The 15859-nt window shown below is 44.7% G+C and overlaps 1 protein-coding gene across 5 annotated transcripts in view; it reads right to left on the bottom strand.

Annotated features, from left to right (window-relative positions):
• Positions 1-15859, bottom strand: part of dock3 (dedicator of cytokinesis 3) — a 965674-nt gene that overhangs the window by 259491 nt on the left and 690324 nt on the right. For all 5 annotated transcript variants that reach the window (XM_080184500.1, XM_080184509.1, XM_080184492.1 and 2 more), the window contains 2 exons: positions 7015-7115; positions 4293-4374 (listed from right to left, as the gene is read on the bottom strand). In XM_080184500.1, coding sequence (XP_080040626.1) covers positions 4293-4374; positions 7015-7115 — 183 coding nt within the window. The remainder of the gene's footprint in view (positions 1-4292; positions 4375-7014; positions 7116-15859) is intronic.

Below are 15859 nucleotides of genomic sequence, written 5' to 3' on the forward strand. Positions count from 1 at the left end.
GGCAATGGTTGCGAGTCTTGTTTGAAGGCTGGAGGGTGATGACAACTTGCTGTTATGCACACTGGGATCCTGCCCCTAGTGCCACTCAAGTCTAACTCCCACCTGTTCTCTGCATGCACCCTGCCACCCTGGCCCACGTAGTAGTAAGGGGTGGGGAGCAAGTGGCGGCGGGAGGGCTCTTGCAACAACAGTCTGGTGGATGTTGGGGAAGATAGGGCAGGCATTCTGTAGCATTTGACTGAGTCTCGTAAGACACAACAGACAACACCTCTATGCGTGGGAGTGGGGATCACTCAGCTCTGTGAGAAGGAGGGAGAATCAGAGACACATTAGTCACAGCTGTGAGGTACAAATAAAAGTTTATTGTGCTCTTAATATTAGTGACGAATAAACCCTGATTACTGGTGACCTTCACCCATGTCCTCTTAGTGACCTACAGCTGTCTAACTTTGTGTGGCTTACTGCTTCTTCTAGGTGCTACCTCAGGATGCACATCGGAAGTGGAGGTGTCCAGCTGTGATGCATGCCTTGTTGCCTGTGATGCTCTTGGTGGACGTCTTCTGGGTGCCCATGACCTGTAGGGCTCTGGCTGATCTTGTGGATTACATGTTTCTGTGTCACTCTGTTCATCTAGCTGGCCCTGACATGTCCCAGTATGAGGAAGGGGGAATTGGAAGGTTTCAGGGCTTCCAGGATCTCCTGGCTGGAAGGGTCCTGCATATGCTCAAGTCTTTCCTCCTCCCTTGGGGTGTCTAGAGACCCCAGGGACACTCCATGGGATGCCAGGATAGCTGGACTGAGCTCCAAAAGCTCTGGTGTCACCTGGCTCTGCCAGTCCTAGAGGCCCAGATGCGTCTGCCCCATGGTCTGTGATCCCTCGGTACTGGTCCTCTGAGCCTGGGCCAAACTCTGGAGCCCCTCAGCATTAGCCGTCTGAGACTGGGCTAAGTTGTCGAGGCTCACAGCTATGTCCTGCTGTATCTCCAGAATGCCAGCAAGAGTCCCAGCCATGGCCCCAACACCCATGGCCCCAACACCCATGGCCACAGAACAATGTGCCTCCAGATGTCGGCAATACCTTCACCGTGGCCCGCTGTGTCTCCAGCTTAACCTGGACCCAGGAGGACAGATCCCTGAGGTAGACATTCCACAGCAATCGCCATCCTTGCAGTGTTGGCCTAGTTTGCCACAGCGTGGTAGCTGACAGCCCTTCCACAACTCTCCAGGTTTGCTACCATTTGGGATGAATGAACCCCGAGGTCTGCCATCTGGCTTGGGGACAGCTGAACACTTGCCTCTGGCATTCCTCCACGTGCCTGAGCCCTCGGATGTGCCCACCTCCAGCCGATGTGCATCAGTGTCTGTGGTGTAAGTGACCCAAAAGCATCAGTAAGTGACCCAAAAGCCTCAACACTAAAAGTACCCACCGTGGTGATAGTCTCTATGTTGGTGGGTTATGTGGTCGATGCCGGTGCCACTTCACTGGTGCTGTCCTCAGAGGGTTCCTCAGTCCTCCCTCTGAGGTGTCATCCAGGGGATCATGGGCAGTTTGCTCCTGAGCAACAGGGGTGGTGCCAACACTTGAAGGGCTGGGTTCCTCTGGGTCCAGAGCTGCAATAAACAGCACACATTAGGGAGCGGGAGATAAAGCATTTCACGCAGCATCACACTTACTTCGAAGAGGACCTAGGTTGAGGGTTATGCTGATGCTCACTTGCATGCTGGACGCTGACCTGGCTGTCTGTTACCATTCTGGATGCCCCATCACCCCTGCCAGCTCCATGGCAAGCTGTCCAAAGCTGGTCAGTTTCCAAAGGCCAGGCACATCATCACCAATCTGTGCCCTCTCGCGGTGGTTATGCATGCTTTTCTCCTGTGGGAACATAAGGTGGATAGCAAGCATTAATATTGAAGTGCACAGTGTGCAACGTGTGCCTGCATCTCCAACATTGTGTTGGCAGTTTCAGGGAAAAGGGTCACCACTGAAGGGTGTTCGATGAGGGGTGAAGGGAAGGGGTTAGATTCTGTTCCTGGGGAAAGGGTGCCTTGTTGCATGCTCTTCAGGTGTCCAAGCACAGTTTGAGATTCGTGTCAAGCATGTGCAGGTTTCCAAGTGGGATGCTCACTCACCCTTGCTGCTCAAAGAAGGTCTTTTTGCATTGTTGGTCAGACCGCAGTGTCAGGCTCCTGGCATCCATGCATCTGCCACCTCCTCCCACAATGCCATGGCAGCTGCACCCCTTGGGCGAGGGCTCTGATTAGGGAAGATCCACTGGCGCCTCTCCTGCACAGCATCAAGCAGATCCTGCTCAACCTTGGCGAATCCTGGGCCTTGTTTCCTCGAAGACATCTTCGTGGCATGACTGACTATGTGTCCATTCTTGCAGCTTATATGCAGCTCTGACTTATTAGGGGAGTGCAGGTACAGGACTTTTACCCAGATGAGCCAGATGGTAACAATTCCTTGTGAGAAAATCATCCCTCGGGGTGCTGATTGGCTGCCATTCAATAAGCTGGTGTGTCCAGGGGCTGTGCTCCCATTCAATAGCGGGAATGCGTGCAAGCTGGGGATGTGCATAGCAGCATAGCGCAAGTTCTCTGGGGGCAGCAGTGAGGTCAGTATGTTCAAGAGCTGGAGGGATGGGGTACCCACGTTATCCGGATCTGTGAGGGCATGGGGTGAGCAGATAGGGGGTGGGGGGGTGCTCAGTGATGTCTGTATGGGGGGGGGTGATGAGGGGGGGACAACAAAGTCTGTATGGCAGGGAGGGGTCACCTATGAGGCCAGCGATGTCTGTAATTCTGTAATGGAGGGGAACTGTGATGTGGACAGCGATGTCTGTATGAGGGAGGTGCGGCAGCAACGTGCCCAGCGATGTCTGGGGGGATTGTGGGAGCCAGCGATGTCTATATGCGGGGCAGCAACGATGAAGCCAGCAATGTCTGATGGGGTTGGAGGGCAGTGATCTCGATGCTGGGAGGTCTTTTTAGTGATCACCCAGAGATGTACACATGTGCAGGTTCTCGCTGATTCCGCCGAATTCAGCCCCTTTGGTGTGAATAAGCCCCCATCCCCGAGCTTTTATTGAAATTTACAATTTACTTCTGCAATGCATATAGTGTAGGAGATTCAAATCTGAAGTTGCACTGAAAAAACAATCATGAATTACATCATTTTCCATGCCAAGTGAGCACTTAGAATTTTTTGGGAGAATCGCCCCCTAATGCCTACTTTCTGCTTTCTATCAGCCAAAATTTTATCCAAGCAAATATGTTACCATATGAGCTTTTTTTTTCCAGAATAAACTTTTATGTGGCAGTTTATCAAATGGCTTCTGGAAATCTAAGTACAACACATCCCTGGTCCCCCTTTATTCACAACAGGGATTACTTCCTCAAAAAGCTCCAATAAGTTGCTAAAACATAATTTCCCTTTCACAAAACTTTGACTTTGCATGATTACCTTGAGCTTTTCCAAGTACCCTGCTATAACTTCTTAAATAATACCTGCAAGCATTTTCTCAGAACAAATGTTAAGGAAACTGGCCTATAGTTTCCTGCTTTCTTTTCCATTCTTTTTGAATAATGGCGTTACGTTTGCAAACTTCCAATCTAATGGGAACGTCCCCAACTTTAGGCAGTTTTGGAAAATAATCTAGGATGAAGTCTCTCGGGACCCAGGTTTTCATCAGCCTTCAGTTCTAACAATTTATTCAGTAACACTTCTGTTACTGTTATTTTCCTGAGTTGCTCCCTCCCTTCCAACTGTTGGTTTATAGCTACTTTTGGGATGCTACCTTTATCTTCTACACAGAGGACTGATGCAAAATATCTGTTCAATTTATCTGCCATCTCCTTGTCTTCCATTATCAATTCTCCAGTCTCGCTTTCTATTGGACCAAATTCACTTTGTTAACTCTTTAAAAAAAATTAATAAAAACCTTTACTATCAGTTTGTATATTTATGGCTATCTTTTCTCTCGCACTCTAATTTTTCCCGCCTTATTAATCTTTTAGTTATCCTTTTCTTTTCCTTATATTCTATTCAATCTTCTGGCCTGCAACCTGTCTCTGCAAAATTGTATACTTTTTCCACGAGCTTGATACTATCTTTAACTTTTCTAGCTAACCATAGATAGTGGGTCCATCCCTTAGACTGTTTCTTCTTTGTTGGAATTCTGTGCATTATAAGATATTGCCTTCAATATTTGCCACTGATTTGGTTGAGTGATAATTAACTCTGTTCCATTTCTGTACTATGTCAAGGTTACCACAGAAGTTACGCTATGTACCCTCATTGCCTCTTGAATGTGGTCTTGTCTCACAACTTCTGCAGATCGATCCATGTACCACTTCAGACATCGGATTAGCTCCCTATGAAAAAAGAAATAGTAACTTATATAAAACATAGAAACACACCTGAGATATATAGATAAAAGCAAATAACTGCTGATGCTGGTATCTGAAACAGAAAACGCTGGAAATTCTCAGCAGGTCTGACAGCAACTGTAGAGAGAAAACAGAACTAACGTTTCATGAAAACCCAACTATTGAGCAGACTTGAGAGTGCACAATAGCCCAATCAGTGACCACACCCGATGGTGCCTCATAACCCAGTTACTGATCACACTTCTGACCACATATTTGCACCATCACTAAGATTGTTTACTTGAGAGCCTGTCTCTGCATCAGTTCATCTGCTGCTCAAACCCACATCCGTGCTTTGTCACCTCAAAAACTTAAGCTTTTCCAATGCCTTCCTTGCCAGCTTCCCTCATCCTATCCTCATAAACTTGAGGACATCTAAAACTCTGCTCCAATGTCTTTACTTGCACCAAGTTGGGTTCACCCATCACATGTGAGCTCACCAACTTACACTAACTGTCTACACTTTAATACTGGCCTCTTAAGCATCCCAGATTCTAATCATTTTACAATAAGCAACTATGTCTTCAGCAGCCAAAGTCTTAAGCTCTGCAATTCTCTCCCTGCACCTCTGCTAGTCGACATTTCTTTCTTTAAGATGTTCCTTCATATCCATCTCTTAAACCAAGCTTTTGATCATTTGCCCTCACATCTCCTCATATGGACTGATATCAATTTGTGGTCCTGTGAAGTGATGTGGGACATTTTCATAGAATCATCATAGAATCATAGAACCCTACAGTGCAGAAAGAGGCCCTTTGGCCCATCGAGTCTGCACCGAACACAATCCCACCCAGGCCCTACCCCCATGTCCCTACATACCATATCCACTATAACCTACGCATCCCTGGACTCTAAGGGGCAATTTCTAAGCATGGTCAATCAACCTAACTCACACATTTTTGGGCTGTGGGAGGAAACTGGAGAACCCAGAGGAAACCCATGCAGACACGAGAAGAATGTGCAAACTCCACACAGACAATGACCCGAGCCAGGAATTGAACCCAGGACCCTGGAGCTGTGAAGCATCAGTGCTAACCACTGTGCTACCGTGCCACCCATACAATATCCTTAGCACTAAAGATATTGTATAAATGCAATTTGTTTATATTGTTTGTGCCTGGCACATCAATCATAAGACACACACCCAACCATTGACCATATTCGGTGTATGGTATCCTTACCAATGGCAAGACTTAATGGTGCTCAGTACCTGAACCACTGACCATTCTCCATGGTCTCCAGCACCCTGATCATTGAGCATACTTTGTGGTGCATGGGCCCCAACGATTGACAACACTCAATGGTGTATGGTTCCTCTAGTATTGACCATACTTAATAGATTCCAGTATCCCTAACATTAACCAGATTCCAAAGTGCAATGTACTATACCACTGACAGTCCTCAATGGTGTCCTAACCATTGATCATAGCTGTGTCCAGTGCTCCTACCACTGCTCAGGCTTGAAGGTGCATAGTCTTCTTACTACTAATGGTATTCCTCTAATGTAGAAAGGGATCATATATATGATTGGGGGAGAAAGTGTATGCTATTTTCACAAATTATTTTGAACTGAATGCTATGAAATTATTGTTCAATGTAATCAAAATTATACATTGTAGACTTGAGGATAATGGCACAGCGGCCAAGAGCAATTTCCTGTCCTTGGGTTTCTGGAATTCTTGCTGATGGAATACACTGTACACATAAGATTTGAGTGTGACACAACTAAAATTTACATTGGAAAATGTGTACAACAAGGCCTGAAATAATTAGATTTACAGTTTAAATTCTTAAAAGTCCACATCCTGAACCTGAATGTGTCGCATTTATATTTCATGAAGGTTCAGCAAACCAACCCAGTTCACTTGCTGCTAATTCTGCTCCTCTCTATTCTGTGGGTTTGGACACAGCAAAAAAGGGTTAACTGTGCACCTGCAATGCTTGGGACCATGCAGTTGCTGCAAAGATATGAATGCTTTTGTGACTATCCCACCTTGCTCCCCAATGTTGGGGGAACATCCAAACAGCCCAGTGATGCCAGAAGTCAGGGTACATGTAATCAGACTGAAAATGATAAAGCTGATCAAAATACCCCCAATTGTAGCAGCTGTTTACATTTGTTATCTCTGACATTTTGTAGTTCAAGTGATACCCTGATCTCAGTAAGCGGAGGAGGGAATCTTGGGGCCTCTGAAGGTTTGGGTGGTCTTTTGCTTCCTTCTTTCAGTTTCGTCTCACTGTATTTCTATCATCAGAGAACAAGGTGGCAAAGGAAATTGAGCATCAAAGACTAGCTATAACTATGTGACAAGCCTGAATCAAAGCTTAGAACAAGGGTAGAGTGATCAAAGACCTGTGCATCTGGCAGATAACTGAAATATACTGAACAGGGTCTTTGCGTCACTTTTCTTGGTGAGTTAAAAGTAACACTATAGTAATGTGATCGTAGTGGAATGGAATTATAGAGAAAGTTGAATTATAAAGTAAGCTTTATGGAAATATTCTTCTGATATTAAAGAGCTCTGTGTGGTACTGGAAGTAACTATTGCAGTTATGAGTCCTGATCCACCAGATAATTGGACTCACTTGTATGCCAATGCACCAGAAAAGTGCTTCTGAATGTAGGTATCCATCACCGGGCGGAAATGAAAGTACTTGCTGTCCCGCAGCAAATTTATTACGAACACCTGGGAAACAGACAAAGAGAAATAGAGAGAGTGAGTTAAGATAAATAGCTGCAGTGTATACTAGGCGGCATAGCAATGTTAGCAACATATGTTAAAGAAAGAAGAAAACACTAAATTGGTGGCAATCTGAAGAAAAGCAGGAGATAATAGAAATAGAAAAAGGGTCTGTTCAAATAATGTTCGAATAAAGACCACCAATCAGAAACATTAACCTGGTACTATCTCTGATACTAACACCACTACCCTGGATTTCCAGTACACTGTAGCATACTATTGGTTAGGATTTTCCACTCCTGTTCATAGTGGACAGGTTTAGCGGCACAAGTGGAAGATATCATGAGAAGGCCTTAGACATGTTTCCCAGTCTAAAACATGGCATAAGTGCAGAATGTGATCGTCCTCTCTCCCCAGCCAGTGGTGGGCAGGTTGTATAGGGCACAGAAGGTAACAGTGATGCACAAGACCCGCTGTGGATTTTACTGCAGTTTCCCAGTATCCAATGTTAGGAACATCATTATAATATATGAGCATGTCGTTACTGGGGTCACAGGCAGATCTGCAGAGCTTCGTCTTTACTGTCTTAGGCCGCACCTAGAGTACAATGTACAATTTTGGTCCCCTTATTTAAGAAAGGATATATTAGTTTTGGAGGGGGTGCAGAAAAGGTTCACCAGGTTGATTCTGGAGATGAGGGGGTTAGCTTATGAAGAGAGATTGAGTAGACTGGGCCTGTATTCATTGGGGTTTAGACGGCTGAGGGGAGATCTTATAGAGACATATAACGTAATGAAGGGGCCAGACAGGGTAGAAGCAGTGACGCTATTTCCACTTAGAATGGAAACAAAAACTAGGGGGCACAGCCTCAGCATAAGGGGGAGTCAATTTAGAACAGAGTTGAGGAGGAACTTCTTCTCCCAGAGGGTAGTGAATCTTTGGAATTCTCTGCCCATCGAAGCAGTAGAGGCTACCTCGTTAAATGTGCTTAAGCCACAGATAGATAGATTTTTGACCAATACGGGAATTAAGGGTTATGGGGAGCAGGCGGGTAAGTGGAACTGAACCACTATCAGATCAACCATGATCTTATTGAATGGCGGAGCAGACTCGAGGGGCTAGATGGCGTACTTCTGCTCCTATTTCTTATGTTCTTATGTCTTGTGGTGTCTGTGGTATGAGTTTCACTGTTGGCCTGAAGGGAGGAAAGAGAATGGAAGCCCATGGCATGGGTTTCAATGCGGGCCCGAATGGGGAGATGGGAAGGGGAGCTTGGGACACGGGCTTCAGTGCATTTGTGGTGGGAGCATTGTTTAGCATGGATTGAAGAAACCACACAATCACAGGGAAGGAGAGTTGCTTATGGGGGTGGGACGAAGACAAGAGCAAAGCAAATGGAAAGACATGTCGGAGATGAGCACTGTTACAACTAAGATCATTTAGTTTGAGCTCAGTTGACATGCTTGGAGTCAGATTAGTTTTGCAATTGTAACCATTCAAGGAACACTTCTGTGTGAGAGTGCCAATGATTGCTGCTCAGCATTTAACCCTTAGCACACTGACTCCCAAATTCAACAACTGTTTCTGTGTGCAGACTGAGTAAGGAAAAAATATCTCCTCAGAAAAGTGGCCACTGCCCAAGGATAGCACTCCTAATCCTTCATTTAATCCTGAAGTGCCCATTGACAAGTGCCCCCCCCCACCCCCACCACAGGAGCCAAGCTGAGTTAAAGGCATTGGAGTGAAGGTTAGGACAAGATCTGCGTCTGAATAAGAGCTCAGGGTGCACTCAATTGACCAAAGCTGTCACCAGTCCATCATGTGGTGTGGGATGGAAAATAGTGTGGTGTCTTGCCGACCAGCATGTCAATGAGGGTCTAGGCATCAATGTTGGCCAGGACATGAGTGAAAGGGCTATGAAAGGCATCTGCAGGTGATGAATGGATAAAGAGTGGTCCTTATTAGACAGATGTTAACTGTCAATTCTTGCTTTTTAATATTACAGTGAAGGGACCATCAGGAACATGGAGCCTGGTGATCTTGCTGTCATTTTTCTCATGGGCAAAACAGAAGAAAAAGACATTGATGAAGGAGGTTGACTCACCAAAGAGCAGAACTGTCAAAAGTAAAGTGTGGTAGGGCCTGCTCTGCAATCAGAGGATGAAGCCCAGAATGTTGTTACCCGTAGGCTCAGCACTTGATCAAGGAAATATAGATGGTGCTTGTCATACCTGCAGTTGTCCAACAATCAATGTTGTTGAAGACTACAGATGTGCAGAGAACTGGGTGGTACATCTGCTGGATTTGATGCCATGGGGCCTTAGAGGGCATCCACTGCCAATATCCCTGAAAGTGACTGTGGCACTCAATTTTTATGCCAAGTCTCCATGGGTGATCTCTGCAAGATTTGCAAGCCTCCGCACACAAGTGTATCCAGGAGGTCATGGATGCAATCATTGTGAGGGCGCATAACTTTGTGCAATTTGACCAGGATCAGGCAAGCCAGGACAGAAGTGCAATGGGATTTGCACAGACCTCTGGTTTTCCACAGGCGCAAAGTGCCATTGACTGCACTCGCATGACATTCAATGCTCCATAGCATTAAGTCATCAATTATGTGAACCACAAAGGTTTTCACTTGCTGAATATTCAGTTGGTCTACAACCTTACTATATGCATCCCACAGCTGTGTGCTCGATTCACAGGGATTGTGCACAACTCCTACATTCATAGCTATTTTCAGATTGCTGACATCTTGCAAGGTCCACAGAGGCTGCAGGATTGGCTCTTCGGGGACAAAGGCTACCCACTGAGGACATGGATGATCTTGCCTGTACAGAGATCACAGAGTGCAGCAAAGACTACGTACAACAAGGCTCATGCTGCAACATGCAGTTAGAGATGATGAGGTTCTGGCATCTGGACCAATCTGATGGAGCCCTGCAGTAAAGTCCACAGTGGGTCTCATGCATCATTGTTGCCTACTGTGTCCTACACAACCTGGCATTGCAACAGGGAAAGAACTGGCTGAGGAAGTGATGGAGGAGCGATATGTCTCCTCCCACGAAGAGGGTGTAAAACAATATGAGACTGGAGAGGTACTCAAGGGCATAAGGCCACAGCGATGACCAGACAAGATAATGAGGCACACAAGCTCAAGACACGCTCATTGCCATGAGATTCATGGAGGGTGATGATGGCAATAAATGAGAACAGCCCATTATCTTCACATGACATCTGTGAGCATTGCATTTAGGTCTGGATGATGACAGTGCACGCACCCTCTGTATTGAGCTTCCTGTCATGGAGATGCAGTGCATTTCCACAGTCCCTACATTGCAGGAGAATGATGACAACTAGTAGTGGTGAAGGTCCATTGATCCTCACAGACCTTTTGTGATTGTCTGACTCCTGTCTGACTGATGACAACTCATTTGCTCCCAGTGATCAGGAAATATCATGGTGATGCAGTGGGATAAGCTTAACCTCTCTTGATCCTATGGCATAATTTGTGAGCTGAACCCTTGAGGACCACAGTGTCACTGGAGACAGAAGCTGATGAGAATGACTGCACTCTGGCAGATACTATAATTCCCTCCAAAATACAGGGATGACTGATGTGTTCAATACAATGAAGGCACACCATCAATGTGCTGGGAAGATTATGCACAGCACAGGGAGGAAGCACTGGAATGAGAATCCTTCCTTTATCTTGTACAGCAATCAAGTTTTAACTTCAGATTGATTGCTGGTTAGATTACTTTCTGTAGTAGGGAAAATGCTTGAATCTATCATCAAGGAAGAAATAGCAAGATATCTGGATATAAATTGTCCCATTGGTAAGACACAGCATGGGCTCATGAAGGGCAGATCATGTTTGACTAATTTGGTGGAATTCTTTGAGAACATTACATGTGCAGTAGACAATGGGGAACCTGTGGATGTGGTGTATCTGGATTTCCAAAAGGCATTTAACAAGGTGCCACACCAAAGACTGCTACATAAGATAAAGGCGCATGGTGTTACGGATAATTTATTAGCATGGATAGAGGATTGGTTAACTAACAGAAAGCAAACAGTGAGAGTAAATGGGTGTTTTTCTGGTTGCGATCAGTGACTAGTAGTGTGCCTCAGGGATCAGTGTTGGGACCGCAATTGTTTACGATTTACATAGATTATTTGGAGTTGGGGACCAAGTGTGGTGTGTCGAAATTTGCAGATGACACTAAGATAGGTGGAAGAGCAAAGTATGCAGAGGATGCTGAAAGTCTGCAAAGGGATATAGATAGTCTAAGTGAGTGGGCAGATGGAGTACAGTGTTGGTAAATGTGAGGTCATCCATTTTGGTAGGAATAACAGCAAAATGGACTATTATTTAAATGGTAAACAATGGCAGCATGCTGCTGTGCAGAGGAACTTGGTTGTTCTTGTGCAGGAATCTCAAGGAGTTTGTTTGCAGGTGCAGCAGGTAATTAAGAAGGTAAATGGAATTTTGTCCTTCATTGCTAGAGATGGAGTTCAAAAACAGCGAGATAATGTTGCAGCTGTATAAGGTGCTGGTGAGGCCACAAAATTTTGCTCTCCTTACTTGAGAAAGGATACACTGGCACTGGATGGGGTGCAGAGGAGATTCACTAGGTTGATTCCGGTGTTGAGAGTGTTGTCTAATGAGGGGAGATTGAGTAGATTGGGGCTATACTCATTGGAATTCAGGAGAATGCGGGGAGATCTTACAGAAACATGTAAGATTATGAAGGGAATAGTTAAGATAGAAGCAGGGAAGTTATTTCCATTGGCCGGTGAAACTAGAACTAGGGGGCATAGCCTCAAAATATGGGGAAGCAGATTTAGGACTGGGTTGAGGAGGAACTTTTTCACATAAAGGGTTGTGAATCTGTGGAATTCCCTGCCCAGTGAAGCAGTTGAGGCTGTCTCATTGAATGTTTATAAGACAAGGGTAGGTAAATTTTTGAACAGTAAAAGAATTAAGGGTTATGGTGAGTGGGCGGGTAAGTGGAGCTGAGTTCACAAAAAGATCAGCCATGATCTTATTGAATGGCGAAGGAGGCTCAAGGAGCCAGATGGCCTACTCCTGCACCTAGTTCTTATGTTCTGATAGATATTAGTGGGAGCTTATTTATAGTAATGAATGTTACATACAAGTGATCAACACCCATGTCCATGTTGTGCAACTACAACTTCTTGACCTTTCTTACCCTGCTGCTATGTGTTGGTACATCTGCCACATCCACAAGGTGCTAGAAGCAGCCTGCTGACTGTTGCTGACAGTCTGTTGTCTGTGAGGACCAGGGCAGCCTCTGAAGGGACAAGACCTGGGGGGCTCTGGTCAGCTTCCTGGGTCTTGCTGTGTGACATTGCCACCCTTCTGCCTGTGAATCTGGATTTGACAGGATCACAGGAAAAGAGCATTTGAATGGACCAGACACTCGTAATCACCAGCATAGATGCCCTGGGGTGTGTACCAGCTGTTCTTCCTCCCAATGGGTGACCAAGGGCCCCTGGCTTCCCCCTTGGGATAGAGCAGTAACTGGATGAGCTGGAGATGCCTTGCCCCTTGACGTTGACTTTGACTCTGATTGCTGCCAACAAGTGCTTCAGCCACTGAGTGCAGCTCCTATTGCAGCACAGAGACAGATGTCCTGGACCAAGGTTTCCAAGATGGCTGCCAACATAACAATGTTGATATCAGTGCATTGGCAGGTCAGCACTATCATTTCAGTCTGTGGGATTTTCTGGTGGAATCGATGGGAAGTCCCATTGACAACAGTGGGACCAGAAGATCTTGCTGCCGTCCAACATCAGGCTGTTTCCCACCACTGGGTTCTGAATGTTTTCTGGGACTGGCATCCACAACTTCCCAGCAGTTTCTGAAGTATGCTAGCTAAGCGCAGGGGCAGTCTTTAAATATGGTGCCCCGATCATTGAAGTTCTGAAGTGATGGTGGGGCAGGTGAATCAGAGGCCATCCACTACTGATACAGCGTAGAACCTTGTTGATTTCTTTCATTAAGTGCCATACAATATGATGGAAAAGGCCACCATTGCTTCTGGTGAGTTATATATCAATTTCCCTATTGAAATTTGGATTTTGCTGATTTCTGGGTGATTCTGCCCTATGCTTCTGATTGATAGAAATTAATCTGTCCTATCTTCATATCTTTCATACACGATGGGGAGTGGGGACGATGCAGAAATGGAAACAAAGAAAAAGCTGAAAGAAAGAGTAACACAAATCTCTAGGACCTAGCTGTGAGTTAAACACCCTTCATTGTGCACAAAGGAAAAGTCTGTATCTTACAGCTGGACAGTCTGCACCTTGGATGCCAGTCTGGGTTGAGCAGCAGGTTTAAAAACCTTGCCGATCTCTTCTCTTCAGGTGAGCCTCTGCTCTTTCAAATAAGGAAGCTCATATTCCATAAAGCCCACAGGGAAATCTATCAATGATCCCCTCTGGCCTTTGTGGCCATCATAGAAACGTAGAAACTAGAAGCAGGAGTAGGCCATTTGGCCCTTCGAACCTGCTCGCTATTCATTTTAATCATGGCTGATCATTGAATTCTATATCCTAATCCTCCCTTCCTCTCATTATAATGGATAGACTTTCTGCATTTAAAAGTTGGTATGACAATAGGACTGGAAGAGATGCGTCCAAGAATACTGAAGAATGTGAGAGTGGAAATTGCAGAGGCGCTGGCCATAATCTTTCAATTCTCCATAGAACTAGGGGTGGTTGCAGAGACTGGAGAATTGAACCTTTGTTCAAAAAAGGATGTAAAGATAAACCCTGCAACTAGAGGGTAATCATGTTAATCAAGGAGTGGAGAAACTTTCTGAAGCAATAATTGGGGCAAACTTAATAGTCACTTGAGGAAATTCAGGTTAATTATAGAAAACCAGCATGTAGTTGCTGAAGGCAAATTGTGTTTAATTTGATTGAGTTTTTTCATGAGATAACAGAGAGTGTTGATGAGGGTAAAACTGTTGATGTGGTATACATGGCTTTCCAAAAGGCATTTATAATGTGTCATACATAATAAACTTGAGAGTAAAGTTAGAGCTCATGGAATAAAAGAACAGGAGCAATATGAATATGAAATTGACTGCATGATAGGAGACAAAGAGTTGTGGTGAACAGTTGTTTATCAGACTGGAGCAAAGTTCAAAGTGAAATTCCCTAGGGATTAGTGTTTGGGACTTTTGCTCTTCTTGATATATCTGAATCCAGCATGTGTCTTAAGACAGATTAATTTCCAAACCTTCAGAGTAAAACCACAGACTCTTCCAATTTCTACCAACACAATTTTATAATGTTTGCAATGAAGGTCTAATACTTCCTCAGTTGGAGATAGCTGCTCTTGAATGCCAACATATACCCTGTTGCAGAACAATTCTAATATTAACAACCGAGACCTTAGCATACAGGGAGCCATTTCCAATTTGTAGATTATCCAAACTTTGGAACTCATGGTGAAGCATGAGGGTATTGGTGTAGAACTTCAAAAGCTCCAAGATAGATTGGTGGAATGTGCAGACGAGTAGCAGATGAAATTTAATACAGGTGTAGGAAGAACGCAGAAAGCCTGTAGAGATTTAGCCAACCACAAGCTTCCCATCACCTTTATTGTGCACCAAAGGAGAGAGCCATGCCTTACAGCCATGTAGTCTCTACCTCAGGACCTACAATTCCAGTCCAGGTAAAGTTACAAGTTTAAAACTTCCTGCTGACTGCTTCCCGTCAGGTAATCCTCTGTTTGCTCAATAAGGCAGCTTGTATTCAATGAAGTCCATGTGGAGATCTATTAATGATTCTCTGTGGCCTTCATGGCCATCAAAACATAGCCAATATAAAGTAAAGGATGCAATTTGAATAGGGCTACAGGAGCAGTGGGACATGGGTGAAAGTTGATAAGTTTCCAGGGCCACATGGACTGTTTTGGATGCCGTTGAAGGAAGTCAGGAAGGAACTAGCTGATGCTCTGAGGATGATTTTTCAATCCTCACTAGATACAGGGGAGGTACTGGAAGACTGGAGAAATGCAAACATAGTTTCATTGTTTAAAAAAGGATCGAAGGAAATGCCAAACAATTATAGGTTAGTCTCACGCTGCTGGTGGGCAAATTATTAGAAACAATCATGAGAGATAGGATTAACTGCCATGTAGAAAGGCATGGAGTTGTCAGGGATGGTCAGCATGGATTATTTAAAGGAATGTACTGCCTAACAAACTTGATTGAGTTATTTGAGGAAGTAACAGGAAGGGTTGATGAAGGTAGAGCAGTGGATGTTGTGCATGTGGATTTTAGCAAGATGTCTGAGAAAGTCCCATATGGCAGATTGGACAAAAAGGTAAAAGTCCATAGAATACAGGGAAATGTGGCAAGCTGGATTAAAAGTTGGCTCAGTAACAAGAAACAAAGGGTAACAGTTGATGGATGCCCTTATGAATGGAAAGTTGTGCCCCACAGAGCTCAGTGGTGGGACCCTTGATATTTAAGTTATATATTAATGATTTGCACATGAAAATTGGGGATTGGAAAATTTGCAGACGACACAAAGATTGGCCAAGTAGTAAATAGTATAGAGTATATCTATAATCTACAAAATAAAGTTGGTAGGTTGTCAGAGTGGCAGTAAAGTGGTGGAGTGGCAGTAAGATAGATTTTAACGCAGAGAAGTGTGAGGTAATGGATTTAAGGAGGTCAGACAGTTACAGAAAATACGCAATAAAT

Source organism: Carcharhinus amblyrhynchos, chromosome 3 (assembly GCF_965287045.1).
Source record: "Carcharhinus amblyrhynchos chromosome 3, sCarAmb.v2.hapA, whole genome shotgun sequence".
Classification (NCBI taxonomy): Eukaryota; Metazoa; Chordata; class Chondrichthyes; order Carcharhiniformes; family Carcharhinidae; genus Carcharhinus; species Carcharhinus amblyrhynchos.